Source organism: Abrus precatorius, unplaced genomic scaffold, assembly GCF_003935025.1.
Source record: "Abrus precatorius isolate BTA unplaced genomic scaffold, Abrus_2018 Scaffold2, whole genome shotgun sequence".
NCBI lineage: Eukaryota > Viridiplantae > Streptophyta > Magnoliopsida > Fabales > Fabaceae > Abrus > Abrus precatorius.
In genome coordinates this window covers 16,973,348-16,992,426 of record NW_020874362.1, presented here as the reverse complement: position 1 = coordinate 16,992,426, position 19,079 = coordinate 16,973,348, and the positions used below count along the sequence as shown (strand labels likewise).

The 19,079-nt window shown below is 30.9% G+C and overlaps 1 protein-coding gene across 1 annotated transcript; it reads left to right on the top strand.

Moving 5' to 3' along the window:
• The first annotated feature begins 17,069 nt into the window (after positions 1-17,069).
• On the top strand, positions 17,070-17,372 carry LOC113859534. Its single transcript, XM_027492281.1, has one exon. It carries the CDS (start codon positions 17,070-17,072, stop codon positions 17,370-17,372), a length of 303 nt encoding a protein of 100 aa, XP_027348082.1.
• The last annotated feature ends 1,707 nt before the right edge of the window (positions 17,373-19,079 follow it).

Here is a 19,079-nt window from a genome sequence, read left to right as displayed (position 1 = left end):
TTGAGTGATGAGAGAAACACTTCCAAGTGAGCTGTGATCATGTTGATTAATTGTACTCACATGAATTTTGATGAAATATATGAACTTAGGTAGCAATTCTTACTTAATGATGATTATGCAGTAGGAATATCATGATGAGTATTTGGATAAACAACTTGATTGAAAATTTTGCAGAAAACACAGAATTGGAAATTGGAAAATCTGAGAAAAGCAGTTTGCTATTTGAATTTGAAAATGGAGGAACTTACCCTTGGTTTAGTTTGATTTGCTTGAGGACAAGCAAAAATTCAAGTTTGGGGTGGTGATGAATCCATATTTTTACTGATATTTTAGCATAATTCTAGCTCATTTAATAAGGAAAATATATGAAGAAAGTAGAAAAACTCAGAAAAAGAGAATGATTGAAAGTTTTAATTCAATTTGTAGTTATTTTCGCATTTGTAGAATTTATGCTTAGTTCTTAAGGAATTTATCTTGTTTTGAAGGAATAAGCTGAGCAAAAGTCATGGAAAAGGATCATCAATGGAAAGGAAGAGGAAGAACGGCAATGTTGGACTCCAAAATACAAGAATTATGGGATGTAGGCTGGGCGTGATCACTATTGTTAGTGAAAGTGATCATTCCAGAGCCTAAATGAGAAGAGGAGCCTGTGCGTAATCACTTTTAGTTACAAGAGTGAGCGTTGCCAGTGTGCGTTATCACTTTCGCCAGCGAAAGTGAACGTTCCAAAGAAGACTCTATTCCTGAGGAGCTGCGCGTTGTGACTCTCGCCAGCGAAAGTGAGCGTTCCAGAGGCACTTGTATCAGGACAGCTTGCGCGTGGTTACTATTACTCACGAAAGTGATCACGTGCAGCCCTTGACCTCCTGCGTTGCCACTATTCTGAATAAAAGTGAATGTTCCAGAGAAGCCTTCAACCCTGCAAGTTGCGCGTGGTTACTCTTGCTCTTGAAAGTGAACACGCGCACTACATAAAGCTTCTGCGTGATTACTCTTGTGAAGAAAAGTGACAACACGCAGAAGTGGGGTTTCTATATATACATGATTGAAGCGCGAAAACCGGGATCGGTTGCTCATTTTCTGTTTTGTTAGTTAGAGTCTCGTTGAGAGAGAGTGGAGAGAAGACTGGGGTCGAAGCTTAAAGCTCCAAGAAGAGGGATCGGATTGGAGCTCGTGGCCATGGCTGCTTTGCATTCTTCTTCATCTTCTTCTTCTTCTTTCTCTGTTTTTGTTGCAATGTGTGCTTAATTTCCCATAGTTAGGGGTTTATGGAACTCGAATTGATGTATTGATTCGACTTTATCTTCTGAACTTTAAGTTCTTGGATTAACTGAGTTGTTAATTCTACTTTTCATGCAATCTCTGAATGGAAATTCATTTGATTAATCAAGAGGAATCTTTACCAATGGGAATTGGATTGTTTGCTCCGATCTGAATTAGCAACCAGAGTTTAGGGATTTCTTAAGAATAAGGAGACCTAATTCTGCAATCTTATAGTTCTAATTCTTAATGCAACCTGAAATTGAATCTCACCTAAGGGATTAGGGAGGTTTAGTGGATTGTTAGGGTCAATGAGTTAAGGAATTAACCTTTGGCTAGATATATGTGAAACTGATTGTCAATTATTCAATTGCTTGAATGTTCAGAGGATTTAATTGGATTGATATTGATATTCTTGTGAAGTAAATTCCTAACTATCCTTCATTGCTATTTCATTTTATCACAAATCTTATACTCTGTTTCTCTGCAAGTTCTTTGCTTTAATTGCTTTGGTTTATTGCTGTTATATGTTACAAATCTCCTTCAAAAATTCGTATGGCTCAAATGGTTATAATTCTGTGAAGTGGTACTTGAAACCTAAATTCCCTGTGGAGACGATATTCTGATCTTAAATTTACTCATCACTTGCTGCAATCCTAGTGCACTTGCTAGTGTTAGATTGCAAACAACAAATTGATTGATTCTAGTGATATTGTTTTCCAAGCGACTTGTGACCGCACACGTTGTATCCATGAGGCGGGGTAACCGGTGACCATCCATAGTGTGAGAGTGTGATCACAGTACCATAGTGAGCATAACTACATGCAGTGAGTGCACGTATGTGTAAAATGTTGTTGGTGCAGTGAGTGCATCGGTTGCGAACTGAAATGAAATGCGTGGAAAGTGTTGTTTGTGATTGATTATACTTGTGTAGAATATGTTAGAAATTATGTGAAGTGTGTGAGGTGAGTCTTTATGTTTGCATGTATTAGATAGTGTAGAGTATTTATTCACCTTTACATTTGGTTTTTAGGTGACCAAGATGATCAACACCAGGCTCAGTAAATGAATGAATGATACTGCTATAGGGCTTAGATTTTATTTTGAACATTTGATGTATTTGGATTTGTCCTGTAGCAGTTACTTGATCAAAATTTGTAAACCCTTATTATTTTGAAATACTTTGTCAAAACTATGCATTGAGAAAGTCTATTTAAAATAAAAATTTTATTATTTCCATTTTGTAAAATTTATTATTCTGAAATTAAATTTAAGGTGTTATATCTGAAGGTGTAACATCCTCATTTTTTTATTTAAAAATAAATAATTTTTTATAGCAAAAAGGGAAAATAGGAAAATTTTGTTCTATTTTATAGATATAAGAATTGAATAAAAGCAAAACTTACATTTTTTTATAAAAATATTATAGAATTTAAAAGTATTTAAAACGGTCAAAGGAATAATTTTGAAACTTTAAAGTGATAAATAAAACTTAAATTTACATCTAGCAAATTATTTGGTTCAGAATGCATGCGTATAATTATGAGATATAATCAATGACTCTTCAAAAATTATTATTACAACAAAATTTATCAAGTATTTTAAAATTCTAAAATAGACATTGAAAGTATTTACAAAACTTTGTTAACTTAAAATGTAAATCTAATAAAATATTACAATTCTTCAAATTATTCTAAACCTTACAGAGTAGTCTTCTTTCACAAGGTCACTGTATTATGAACTTAGAACTTACCAACCACTTTTAGCTTTTCACTTTGATTACCTAAAAAATATTTGTAAGGGTGAGTATTTTTCGCCCCACTAAAACTCTTATTTGACATAAAATTTATCTAATACAAAAAATATTGGCTAACGTATTTCTAATATACATTGGTTAACAATAACACTTAAATCAGACAAGTCATTATTTTAACTAAGCACATACAATAATTCAATCACCTTTGAAATATTTATAACGCACTTTTCTACACTAATCTGCATGTTATAATATATGTATTCTATCACATCAATCAATATGTCATAATACATGCATCCTAATCACACCCGTCGATGTATTACAACACATGTATCATAACAACATAATCGATATGTTACAATGCTTATATTATAATCATATAATATCTATACTACATCATATTCATCACACTTTCATATTCATTGCTCCTCCCTTAAGTACTTCATAGCATAGATAACTATTGATTAGTCACAACAACACGAATACACGTGTGTTGAAACGGATACATTTTTCAGCAAATTGTTGTGCACTCATTTACAAACAGCATTCATCACCTACATTTCCTCAAGATTTCTCAAATCTTCTCCAGACTCTATACCCCAGTGTGTCTCTGTGACTATCTACATTTATTCTAGGCATTTCTCATTTCATTTTCACATCCTTTTCATCGATTAGCAAGTTGTAATGCGTGAATTATGATTTATGTAAATCTATATATTACAATACATGCACTATAGGTACAGCCTTAGATGTATTACAATACCTGTATCATAATCACACTTATTAGTCAGTTAACACTCACATATTACAATAACACATCTCATAATTCTACAATCATGTCATATTACTTACTTTTTGTTCAATAACTCAAATCCACTAATTTCAACATACATTAGTCATCAGACAAACATTCATAGTTATCATATTATATCAGTCCATCACAGAAGGATTATCAATCAATTTCACACCACAGAAACTAACACAATATGCCGAAGGTTGGACATCTCCAGACTTAGCCCAATCGTACAATCCAATATATATACTTTCTCAGTATTAATAGAGTTACCTATCCTAATGTTTGGCATAATCCAATATTCATAATATGTCTATTATTCAAAAAACATCAAATAGCAAATCTTGACTACTCTTGAACAATGTTTGCTTAGAAAAATCATAATATTCCTCAAGAATAGTTTTATCTAGAGCTTTTACTACAAGTTACATTTAGATAGTTTTGAAAGTAAGCAAAGGTTTTTCACGTCCAGGTCTATATTTCTACACTTTAGATTTTAAGAAAAATATTAGGGTTCTAATAGAAAAACTTAGTGTTTTCAATCAAAATACTAAAGAGGAGTTAAGGTTTAGAATCAACTCACTTTACTTAGAAATAGGTCTCTCAGATCGAGTTTTTCTAAAGATCCAAGGGAGAGGCGCAACTTTTTGAGAGAGGATATCGGCTTGAGGGTTAAGGTTCCTTGAGTATTACAAAGCATACAACTTTAAATCAGATAAAACTGAGAAATAAGAATGAAGTTGGGGAACCAAGCTCTAAGAAACTTACTTGAATTTGAATGGTTGAACTTCCATGCCTAGTTTCAAAGGGAGATTGAAGTTTAGAGGAGGATTTCTGAGAAGAGAGGGTGAGAGATCAGAGAGAACAGAGGAGAAGTCGAAACTTTGGAGTATATCAGATACAACTTGCTGATTCTAGACACTTTTTCTCGCTATAGTGAGATACCCTGCACCAAAATCTCTATATTTCCATACAATGGCAATAAAATTAAGGGTGTTACAGAAGGTGTGTCTGAAATGGGACTTTGAGTATGGCTATACCTAGATTTTGACCAGAAGCTGCTATTAGGGATGTTTGCATGTCGCAGGACTTAAACTTGAGTCCTCAAAGAACAAACCAAGGGACCAACTTTTCCACCAATATACCACTTTCATTGGTGTGTATTCATTTGCAAATCAAATATAATTAAGAGATTTCTAATTAATCCAAAGCATTGAGAATATACATCTTTTAAAAAAATCAAACATATATTTAGAAAGGAATTATTTTAACGAAATAAAAATAAATACTTTTATCTCAAAACTTCTTTAACTAAAATCATAAAATTTTATAAAATCCATTAAATTAAATTTTGAAAAGATAAAATCGTGCCAAGACACATAAATATGGAGGCAGTAAAAATTAGGATGTTACAAGAATTGCAGAAAAAAGATGAGTAAAAGAGAAAGGGTGATTAATACATGTGTCGTAAATACATTAGTGTTACTATAATATATGTATTATAATACATCGACAAGAGTAATTATAATACATATGTTGTTAATTGTTGTGAGTATAAAGCATGTATTATGACAATATTGATGATTTCTGTTTGGTTTAAATTCTATAAATGAATTGTTCCTATCTTGGTGCATATTATATTAGATAATATTTTTTATGTCATTTTGATTATTTATAAAATAGAGATTTACTGTGGCGTGTAACATCCTTATTTTTATTTTTCTTGATTTTGGAAAAGTAGGAATTTTGGTGCAAGGTTTCTCACTTAAGTGAGATAGAGTTTTTCTGAGTTGGGCTTTCTAGAGCATTCTTACTCAAGTGAGGTGAGTCTCGCTCAAGCAAAAAGGGATAATATCGCCCAATTATCCCATCGTCCAGGCGGCCTCGCAGGAAAAATTTGGTAACTCTTTGGAACTATACTTGCTTGGGCGAGAATACCTCTCTCCTAGGTTAAAATATCAGAAAAAGGCTGGAAAACCATTATATGATTTTCTCGCTCAAGCAAGAAGGAGCTCGGTCAAGTGAGAGTCCGCTCTTTGAAGTGAGAACACGCAAATTTTGAAGGGTATTTAAGGGAGTTTGCATTGAGAAATTCCATTATTCAAAAACCACTTCTCCTTCTCTTTTCTCTTCATTCTCTCCCTGTCCTTTCTCAAGGGAAAACCTATCTCTTGTAGATATGAACTTAAACGTCTATTCCACTTGAGTCTAAGAAGAACTCTAGTCTCTGGGTAGTATATCCGATAGAACATTGAACTTTCCTCTAGATATCATGAAGAACTTAGTAGTATAACTTATTTCTAGGTAAGGAGAGTTACTCTTAAACCCTAAGTTCTATTTGTATGTTTAGCCTGAAAAACTCAAAATACCCTATTTTGAATAATATACTTGAAGTATTTTCTTGAAATTATAATGTTAAAATGAATTTTTGGCATGAAAGTTCATGGTTGGAATTATGAATCCCCTAAAACAAAATTGAATAATAACAATTATAAATGAACAATGTTATAAGAAATTTTCATAGGATGGTTACTCATTATATATATATATATATATATATATATATATATACTGTTGATATTGTCAATTAATATTTTTGAATAAATATATATATTAGGTGATGAAAAAGTATAAAATGTTAAACTTTAGGATAAAAGACTTTATGAAGACCAAGAGGTATGATCTCCAACAATATACTTATGAACTACACAATTGGTCTAAATCCAAAGATATCCAACCTTTGACACAATGTATTGAGTTGTGTGATGATATATTTCTTTGTTTCACCAATATGTGCTTGAATGAAATTAATTTGAATATTTGTGAATTACTGAGAAAATATAAGAAAGAAATGGAGTAACTAATACGTGTGTCATAAAAACACTGATTGTTGTGATTATAATGTGTGTTCTAATATATTAATTAGTATGATTATAACACATGCATTAAGACAATAATGATTAATGTAAACAATATGATTTTGGTGTGTCATTGTTGAATTACCGTATGGATAGTTCAGAGATACACTAGAGGTATAGGGTTTAGAGTTGATTGTGGAAATCTAGAAGAAATGAGGGTGGTAAATTCCAGACATTTTATGGATTTTTGGCCATCTAAAAAAATGTGAGGTGAAAGTAACTACTTTCAGACACCATAGTAATCACTACAGCAAGCCAATTACAAGGGACATGCCAAAGTAATTACTTTCAGAAGCAATAATGATCACTATAAACCCCAGAAAGCAACATACTTGCGTGTGGTTACTATCATTTACCATAGTAGCTACGCGCGCTGTGCGTAGCTACTTTCGTTTGTAATAGTAGTTAATCTAGAGAGGAAGATAAATTCTGGAAGCTGCGCATGGCTAATATCATGAATGATATTTGTTACTCCAGTTAGGATAGCATTGATAGTAATTACTATCATGAACGATAGTAGTTACTATGAAGGACGTCAAGTTTATTATAAATAGATTTTTACCATTTAGGGTTGGGAACTTTTTCAGAACCTTTTACTTTTAGTTATTTTAGGGTTTTAGGATACTTTTGGAGAGCCTAGGTCGGCCTTGGGTTGCCAAGGGTCCAACCTAGGGTTTGAATTCCATTTCTTTTTCACTTTTCTTTGATTTTTCATCTTAATGTTATTCATTTCCCTTTATTTTCATCTTGTAATAGTGAGACCCATCCTTATGGAGGACTAATTTTCTTGTAATTCCTAGTGAATTCATATAGATTCTTGAATTTCTGGGCTTTTAATGTTAATATAAACCCTTTTCTCATGAATTTCTTCTTTCCCCAATCTCTTGAACTAAGTTAAGAGTTGAATGAGAAGGTGTTGCTTAATCAACTTTAAATTCATTTTTAACAAAGGTTCTAAACTTGGTTTGCTTAATTCCGGGTTTAATTCTAAGGTTGCTTAATCCTAAGGATAAAAGATTGGAACCCATTGATTTGCTTAATTTCGTATGAGAATTTAAGGTTGATTTTTGCTTGTAAAATTAATCTAATTTAGGGGAAAGGGTAGAGTATTAAATCTTAAGAGGAATCGGGATAGAGTCTATATGGATAAACTAGAGGTTACTATATTTTAATGATTGAACTTTACAATTTGATTTTCTGATTGAGTAATTTGGACTTGAAACTATAAAATACCCTTTTTTGCTTGTTTTCTAAATATATTACACACTATATATTTGATATTTGGTCACACACCCAATGATTCACAAGAGGACGACCTAGGTTAGCACCCTAATATTACATTAATTTGTGTTTATATTTTTATGAGAATTAGCGACAAATCTTTGTTCATCAGTACACGATTAAAAGTGGGATGCATTTACAGGCCTCACGTTCATTTCTTGACTGAACTCCTAACTATACCTTTGCTATGAGGGCCACGAACAAACACATTGTATCCGTGTGTGGTTTGACTAACTGGCAACTATTAATGTTGGCATAAGTCCTTCCTAACAAAGAAGAGTATGTTGGCAGCGATTTAGGGGCTTGTGAGTACCTAGAGTACTATTATTTGGTGAATATTCAAAATTGAAATGAATAAAGTGCCATGAATTCAGAAAATAATTGTGTTTGATTAAGAGAGAAATGGAATATGTTTGATTAAATGACAAATGATGTGTATAGATAATTTTTGTCTATTTAAAAATGAAATATTTCTATTTTGATGCATGTTGTATTAGAAATGTAATAATATTAAATGAGTTTCTGTAACATCCTAAATTTTTAGTCATAAATTGCTTGTTCGATTTGTACAAACTTGGTATAAAATATGAACTTTTTCATATATGACAAGCATTGTAATAACGGACAAATAAAACATCTGTTTGTGAATAAAATTAGTTATAAAATTTACTAATCATACAATATTAATTAAGTAACAGTGAAATAAAAATCATAATCAACACGAAATAATTTTACAAATATGGGTACAAGTCTGCATTTATATATATATATATATATATATATATATATATATATATACACACACACACAATAATAATTTACATACTTTTTGTCAAAATACATAGGACTCAAATAATAATTATATAACCAGAATAGATAGAGTCTCAGAACAGCTTCAAAATACATCCCAACATTGAGGACCTAGTACTAGTCATCCCTATGTCATTTCTCTATCGAAATCATGGTCATCATCTGATCCGAGATATAAATCTCTTGAGTCAGTCGTAACTTCAACACCTCTAACTCGTTCATCGATAACTCAGGTCCTAACCGATATGTAAATAGATATGTGAAGTCTGCTGGGATCCTAACCATGCCTCTATAGATATAGATGCATAGGGTATAGAGTATTCTACTTACATGAAAATTAAAGGGAATACCATAAAATAGATCCATCTCTAACATAATAATATTGCTAGGTACATCATTAATGGAAATCAATATGAGTCCCAAGTATCGTCCTCAGAGATTAGGTCTATCAATTACCACTTCACAAATCAATAACTAGTTGAGCCAAACGAATATTGGAGATGTTTTGAATCATTTGAGAACAAAAACAATAAAGTGCAGAAATTTGAAAAATACAGCAAAATAAAGCTACGAATTTAGAAATGAAATGATATATAAATGAAGTTAGGACTGATTTCACCTCTTTATCAATTGCAAAACTAAAGTAGATCTGAACTCTAAGTTCCTTAATTGATTGATGATCAATTTCACTAGATTAATCAAAGGACAATTCCTTGCATCATTGATCCTAATATCTAACTAAACTACCCTAATTCCTTAGGTGTAATTCAATCAAACATTGCATTAAGCATTAGAAATTAAGAGATCACAAGATCACAAATTCTTATCCCTAAGATATGCATAATCTTGACATTTAATTCAGATATGAGAAACAAACTCAATTTCCATTAATGAAGATTCTTCTAAGTTCAATTGAATGAATGATTAGTTCACAATTGCATTAAGGAAAGAATTAAACGTTCAATACAATCAAGATCTTAAAATCCAAATCCACAATCAATTTACAATATCAAAATCAGATCCATTAATCCATAGCAAAAAGAAATCAAAACATGTTCCTAAAAGAAAAAGAGAGAGAAAGAGTAGAAGAAAAGGAGCTACAGAATTTCTTCATAAATCTAATCCCCAGTCTGATTCCTCAAGGTTCAAAGCTTGGAAGTTGCCCCTAATCTTCCTCTCTAACTCTCCTAAGGTGTGGAAATGAAAAGAAAACAAAAAATGGCAAAAGACTCCCAAATCTAAACTCTTAACAGCTATTTATAATTTTTTCTACCACCTTCCACGTTGACACTTTAATCACTGAGAGTAATAACGTAGAAAGCCTTCCAGAAGCTTCTAAGGCTGAAGTGGGAGCTCTAAACGTCCAAAGTTGACACTTAAAAGTAGTTTTTTCAAATTTTGTTATTTTGCATGGACACTCTCAACACTTAGAGTGTCCACACGCATGTGTTATGTGCAAATAAGCCTTGTGCATGGCTACTTTAAGCGACCAAAGTGTCCATATGCAGCTTCGAGTTGCTACTTTCAGGAATTAGAGTGGACACTCTCTTCTGTGCGTAGCTACTTTCAACACTTAGAGTGGACACTCAATTTTGCGTGTGGCTACTCTCAGCACTTAGAGTGGACACTCTCTTTGATCTTCATGGATTTTCCTCTTCAAAGTGTTAACTCTATGCATCCAAAGTGGCTATGCCCAACACATAACACTTGATTTTTCATCTTTTAAGCTCAATTCCTCTACTTCCTTTAGTTCAATCTTCAACTCAAACATCTTCAGCTCAAGCTTTTGCTCAAAGTTAAGTATTTTTAAGCAAAATTGTTCAGAATTGGAATAAAATCTAAAATTCTAAACTATTTACACAATTATGAATATTAATACAATTTTTATGGTATTTTCAAGTTTATTTACTATTTAACTCCTTATTTACTAACAAAAACTAGGCTAAAAATATAGTAAAATATGGATTTATTAGACAACAAATTTAAAGTAGCATGTTCTCTGATACTTAGTAAATACATAGTTTAGTCTATTATGTATAAAACTGTCTATTAGCCTAATTCTTTCCTGAGGCGCTGTCATCCTGGTTTCCTGAAATATTAGTAAGGATGAACATCTATCTTATCATTTAAACATAACATTAATTTAAAGACCAACATCGCAACTTAATCATAATCATGGAATATAAAGGGACATAATAATATCAATCTCAAAATAAGGTATCACATATGCATATATTCCGTCACAAGTTATTATATTCCTTTCTTTTATATATGCACTCCCAGTGCACTGTGATGACAGATATACGATGCGTCTAGTAGTTCTTGGGGTCTTACACAACTAGGTAAATAGTTGCTGGTTAGTCCATGCATACGAATACAACGTATACAATAACGGGCCCTTAGCAAAGGTATTGTTAGGAGCCTAGTCAGGAAACGAGTATGAGATCATGTGACGCATTCGCTCTTAGAAAGAGTGTGTACACATGCGCGAATGTCACTCATCACCTATGTTTTCCCTATATTTCCCATCGTCTCTAGACTCTATACCCCAGTTTATCTCTGTAACTATTCTCACTAGATCCGTTCACTTTTTACACATATCCCATACTCCTTTTTGTACTAAACTCACCACTCAAGTAAAAGATCGTGCTTAGTGAAGTACTTCCGGACTAAATTCTAAACACGTATACTATCATAATATATTTTAACACCCAAAATCAACCAAACATACTTTCACACCAATCCAATAGCATTTAATTATAAAAATATATAAGAAAACATACAAAAGTACTCTTAGGAGTGCAAAATATTCATTATGTTTAAAATGGAAAAATAGAGCTCTCTTTACCTTGAAACAAAATTTTAGAGGAAGGTTTATGAGGAGTTTTGGTGAAAGGTCCTAGCTTTTCCTAGATATAACAAAAAGAGTATTTTAAGAAGGGAGAAACTTAGAAAACAAACAAAAATGAGAGAACTAAGCCCCAAGAACTTACTTGGAGTTGGATTGGTTGAGTTTCTAAGCTAGGACTCAGAGGAAAGTTGAAGTTTTGGGAAGATTTTTTGAGAAGAGAGGGTTAAAGATCAGAAAGAATAGGGGAGAGCTCAAAACTTGAATTTAATCTAAGTTTTCTTAGTTGAAAACCTTTAAATACCCCTTAACTCGCGATATTCTCACTACAACGTGCTATCTCTCGCTACAGCGAGCCCTTCTCTTGCTGTAGCAAAAAACCAGACAAAATTTTACTTTGTTGTTTGTCATTCTAGTTACAGCGAGAGGTCCTCACTATAGTGACAGAGCATCAGAAGCCTGATTCTGGACACTCTTTCTTGCCACAACGAGAGTTATCTCGCTACAGCGAGATGTAACATCCTCGTTTTTCCTAAATAGTTAATTTGTTAATATAGTTATAATTTAGATTATAATTCTTCAATTTTTGGGAAAAAATGCTCGTTTATACTGGTTAAAATTGCTCTTTGAGGATAAAATAGCATTTTTAATCCAGAAGAATTATTTTAAATAATAAAAATTTATATTTTAATTAGAAATAATATTTGGAGTGTAAAAATAATTATTTTGGTAATTATTGCTTATTTTTGAATTTTTGATTGATACTGTTTTATGTGTTCACAGGAACTGTGTGATTAGTTTTCTTTTTCTTTTTCCTTTTAAGTGATAACCAAGGAGATATTGATGTCAAAAATTATGTTATAATTATTTTAATTGTTTGGCATAAATTATTTTTATTTTTGAGTTTTATTCATAATTATTTTAGTTAATTACATTAAAATAGCAAAATAATTTATTATTATATTATTATTTCTTTACCTATTTGACTAAATTGACCACTTTCTTACGTGAACCTTCTTCTTCTCCAAGTCCATAACCCCTTCTTCTCCCTTTCACCATTTTCATTTTCTTCCACTCATTTAAGCTTGTTTTAAGGTATGTTTTTAATATATATCCTTAATTAAGCTTAATTACTTGTTAATTATCATTTCATCCGATTAAAATTTTAATTTTTCCCTGTTTTTGGCTGTCATGAACAGTAAAAATGGGTCTTACTTTGCTTCAAAATTATTGGTTTTTAAACTTGCTTTCTTTTGTACTATATGTAGACTATGCATGGCTTATATTGTTTACATAATTAGTTTTTCAAAAATGTGATTAAAAAGCACTAAACCCTCACAAGGGTTGGCTACCATGTGGTTTTAGAGAAGGTGAAGTGAGTGTTTTTCAATTCCATTTTATTCCTTTTATATTAGTTAGATCATAGAAACTAATTTTGTGTTAATCGGACTTTTATAGCAAAAGTTAGAAAATTTCAATTTTTACATATACATATAAGAGTATAAACTTAGCATCTCCTTAGTATTAATTACGTTTAGGCATGATTAATTGATTAGGTTGATCGTTTCAAAGATTGGATTGTTCGAGTTTTTCTAAAGAATCAGAAAAAAAAAATTTCATCCATTCCTTCATCAAAGAACATCCATAAGGTAAAGGGTGGGATGATTTCATTTCAATAGGTGGCATTAACAACCATAAGGGAATGATTCTCTATTGTTCTAATCAAATAAAATGAATTTGGGTTGTTTTAGACCTCTCCCACAATTTTTAGAAGATTTTGTTATAGTACTTGACATGTGTGAAAGGTTGCCTTAGACCAGGAAATTGATTGAACAAGGACTCTCCCTTATATGTAAAGTCTTTTGTCTATTTAAATTAATGTATTGGAATGATTTATGGTTGAAGTGCTGTATTGAATTATTTCTTTATAATTGGTTGAATTCTCATTATGTGCTTGTGTAAATATTCTTGTTTAAAGAAAGAGGTATGATTTCCATGGATTTTGAGGTGATGGAGGTGGAATTTAATGAATTAGAAGTATTCTGGATTTTTCTAGTTGTTTTACAGGAAGAAGAAAATTTTGGAATATCTGATTTACAGAGGAGACTCTGTCGAATTTCATTGAGAAAAGAAAAAGTTAAGGATTGTACTTAACAGAAAAGAAAAATTAAAATTTTTCTCTAATTACATTAATTAGGAGTGAAGACATGCATCATGAACATGTGATAGTGTGATGAGTGGACAGGGAAGTATAAGAAATCTAGGGGCGGCTCCAGGGTAGTCTTGGGGATAGTGACGTGTGATTGAATCTGATAGTGGCCAAGGCTCGCCACCTTGTGCTGTGGACTCTCATTGCAAAACTTTACTATCCTGACTGGTCCCGAGATATTCTTGTATTAGTAGAGCTGTTACTATATTATGAGATTAACAAAGTTGGCAGTTAAGTAACAGTGAAACTCCTAATCCTTCCCTGCGTAAAAGAAACAGATTGATGGTTCTGGATCCACATGCATGTGTCAAAATGTACTAAGTTATAATAATGGACTTGCATCACTTCTCGTTCATGGCATATGCATTTGCTTGGTAGATTATGGGTGTTGATAATTAATTGCATGATTGAAACCCTTATATGTCTTTTGCTGCTGGAAATTGAATCGAATTGTCTCACCCTTTTATTGTTATGTGTGTTGTGTGCAAATATATTTATTAGGTGAGAACATTGATGGCTCGACCACCGTACCAATTCAGCGTCTCGATCAGATATGATCCCGAGGGAAGATAGGTGCACGACTGGGAGCAACAACGATTCACCCACACTGGCTCTATTACCTTTTTGTTAGATAGAAATGGGCCAGGTCCACGAGCTTACCCTATCCTCATCCGAGTACCCATGAGACTTACTTTTCCATTTCCTCCAGATGTACAGTTTGTGAGACCCCCTACCCCACCTCCTGTCCCTGTATTATCACCCCGGTATTACCCCCAGGTTTTCTTAGACCTTTACGTCCTTCTATACCATATTTACCACCTGTTGAACGGACTAATTTAGTTGACACACTTTTAGCAAGACCTATCTCTATCTCATCCACTTCCTCTTCGTCTTCCTCTAGTTCTTCAAACTCTCCTGATTCTTCTCACTGCTCAAACACCTCTTCTGCTATCGGAAGAAAGAGGACTGCTTCTCAAGCAGGACTCCTTCCTAATTTTGCCTCCTCTGAGTAGGAATCTAGTGGAAAAGGAGAGTAGGTTAGAGTCGAGTAAGGGATAATCTATACATATACGTAGGTGTAAGTACTTTTGACTAAAAGAAAAGGGGTATATAGGAAGTCTAACCTTACCGTTGTTGAATTTTGGGAGGAAATGGGCACTTTGGTGATCATGGATCTAGGGGAAAGCTCATGAGGTCTTCGTTTTGGGTTGTCGTCTCTGATATCGTGACCCCACTTTATTTTGTATGTAATTCAGTTATGTATATATTTAGATAACTTGATGATTGTATTAATTAACAGATGATGTGTATATATGAAATGTGAAGACTTCTAGTAATAGTAGTGTATTTAATTTCACTATATCTGAATAGATATAGACCCATGCAATGTGATGTTCTTACTGCTTGGTTATTTTATGATTGTATTTATATTTATTGCTTAGTAAGTAGTAAGGGTGTCACACGAGATATCCTATAACTTTCATCATTTAAACTCTCTAAAGTTCAAATAACTTCACAAATACAGCCAACATTCAATGGTATAATAATAAATATAAAAACGAGAATGTTTCCATTTCCATTTAGAATTTATAATACTTTGATAAACCCTATTGTAAATGGTGATTTAAGGTGTATATGTAATACTTGGTAGTTAATTGTTTTAAACTTTAATTTATATTCAGTTTTAGTTAGAAATTTAATTTACTAAAAAAAAAATTAATTTGTTTGTATCATGAACTCAAATTATATATACATATAATATGAAATTTTAGCCTTCATTTTAGCTATAAATTTAAGTTATGAAACATTTTTATTCTTATCACAAATGAGATTTTTATTTATACAATTTTCAAAACTTGCTAACTTTTATCCGTTTATATTCATATATCTATACAACTATCCGAAGCTATTCAAAACCTTTACAATTTCTATTAAGTTTTATTCAATTTTTATATATTATTAAGAAAATTATTTAAATTATAGTAAGGATGTTACAAGGAGAAAAATACTTACTATTACAAATATTTTCAGATAATGAAAATGAAGAAAGAAAAGAAAGCTGATCCGTTTTAGAATAATACTCGTAATTAGATTGTAAGGGAAAAAATTACTCTATCACGGTCTAACTTATTTTGGGGACTGTAATAATATTAATAAAGTTTCTATTCAAAGTTAACAATGATATGTATTTATTTTAAATATTGATTTATAAATTTATAAAATTGAATAAAAATAATTTAATTACTTTATTTAAACAATATTAAAAAATAGTTATAACTGAATAATATAATTTAAAATTTTATATTCTCTAAAGTTTTATTTTTCCTATTCAAACACAGCTATAAATATTTGTTGGACTTTACTTTTGTAAAATACAGTGTTAGGACTATAGTTATATAAAAAAACCAGTAATGGTTTAATAGAAATTCGAATTGGTTCTTGTTCTATGATTGTTGTATATTTTCATTTATTTCTCTCTATACTTTTCCATCTATGTATAGTGATCTAATTAATATTTGATAGCCACGAAGCTTTTTCATGTTATAAAAGCATTTAAAGTGTTAGAGCTAGATACGAAGATGTACAATCATAGATTTGAGTTGTGCCAAACTGTCAACCATCTAAGTTTAGCACTCTAAATGACAAAAGAATATAAAATTTGACGCTAATTACATAAGATATAACATAAGTAAATGATTTTTTAGACAAGAAAAAAGAATTTTTAATTAAAAATATATTAATCAGTACTCGTAAAATATTAGTTGAAGAGTGAAAACAATAAGAATATTATTAATATATTTTTAATTTATCTTTATATAAAAAGTATTCATTAATTTTTAATCAATATTTTAAAGATATTAATTAAGAAATAAGAATGAAGAGTGTCATGCGTATAATGGGATAACATCTTCAAGGCACTAAGGCGAGTCCCTCGTAGAAAGCAAAGGACAACAGAGTCAATGATTTATTGGTCAAGAATACACACAACCACATATAATCCAAATTAGGAACTAAAGGTGAAGCTATTTTTGCGGATCAGAAATTCATGCTAGAACACAGCAACAAGTTGTTGTGATTAGTTTCAAATTCTTCTCTACCAACACGTAATGTTTTCTTCAATGTTAACTCATTGATATAATTTATAAACGCAAGCCACCCTTTAAGGGAGGAGTTGGATTAGGTTACCTGGGATCATGAGTCTAAATTGTCTCACATGCGGCCACATCCTTGAAAGGGTAAATTCTGATAAAGAGTATCATAACCCTGAAATAAAGTCTCATAGGAAAGTTCCTTTACAAGTTGATAGAACTTGGTCAGGAAAACTGTCTCCACCCCAACGTCTAGGTGCGGCTATGGCCAAGATTAAGGCAGAACATCATAGACGCACGAATAGTGCTGGGGATATTGGACCAAAATTGATAAGAAGTAGTGGGATGAGAAGAGATTGGAGTTTTGAGGAATTGACTGGACAAGACAAAGGAGTTAGATGCTATTGAGATTATTAAGATATACACGATGCAATCTATTGCTGTGTCAAAATTCCATTTGCCTTTTTATGTATGGTTTATATTCCACAAATTATATTTTCCTTTTTATGAGTTGTGTATATTTCAATTAATTTGGGTGAGTAGTTATGGAAAAAGTGGGATCAGTAGGGTATCTTTATTAGCAATGTGCTTCAAGCGCTTGAAAATTTATGATTATTTTTCCTTTTCGAGCATACAAAATAAATTCAGTTTTTGTTTGTTCTTTTTTCTAATTCTTTCAAATTTGTTGCTTTTCATCATCCCTTTCTCTCTTGTGTACCCTAGATAACTAGATGCAGAAAAGCTGAAAAGGATTCAAATAAAATTGTTTAAGCTAAAAGAAAAGTTTTGTATCAAATGAATACTAACAAATTAACTAAATTAACTAACAATATTTAGTAATATTTATTACTTTTATCAACTTTTATATTATAAATGAGAATCTACTATTTAGAAAGTGAACCATTTACTAGAACTACTCTTCTTTTTAATTCAACACTTTAATGGTTTTATTAGTTTTTTATCAACATCTTTAGTTAATTTTATTCTTAATTTTTAATATTAAAATTGTTACTTAAATTTTTCTTATTAATTTATATAAATAATTATTTTTACATTTATAAAAATTGTATTAATTTTTTAATATTTTAAAATTTGACTTTACTTTTAAGAGTATTATCTCTCAAATTTATGAATATTAATATATGTTAATTATTAACATTTAATTTAAACATTTTTTTTATAGAATACAATAAATGTTATTTTAAATTTATTTAATTTTATTAGATTTTTATCATTTTAATTCATAATATTCATAACTTTAAAGACAAGTAAAAAATGTTTTAAAAGAAAGTTATTGTTTAAAATAAATTTATATTATATAATTATTTATAAAATTTTATTATTTAATTATTAAGTTGTATATATATTTTAAAATAAAATATTTATGCATTGCATGCACTACTAAATTAATTTTTATGAATCAATGATGTGAATAAATCTTAAGTGTGCAAAACAAATATTCCTGTTGGTATGTAAATTAATGTTCTAAGATAGTCACTGAAATAAAGCACTCATTAGTTTTAATGTGTTGTTAGTATAAAATTTTTACAATGTAGATCAATTAGATATATGATAAATACGAGTTTTAAATTAATTCCTACAAAAGTTAGGAATTAATCATATCAATTTACTTAAAAGAGAGTCAATAAAGGAAGGATTAAGTAATGTATAATCCAATTTTTAGTAGAAGTTAATTAGCAAAATTATCTTAAATGATTTTAGATCATCTAAATTAGGGAATACAAGAATTATATTGAGTTCAAAAGAAACCAAAATATAAAATAATACAAGTTACAAAGTTGGCCAAAATTACCAAAATATTCCTAGAAGATGATTATGAAAATTTTTGAAAATTTTATGGTTGTTAATGTCAGATCCGTGTATTTATATGTATTTATTATTCCATTTGAATTGTGTCGTGTATGTTTAAAGTGTATGAATTTTCATATGATTGGAATATGAATATAAAAAATTTATAATTACCAGATAAGGACCAATATATTCTCAAGTGTTGTGACATGATGTTGTTAAAGGTGATATGCATAGCAAGTTAGAGATTGATTGTTAAGCATGTTGTGCATAGGATAATCTAGGAGTTATGCTCAAGAACAAGTA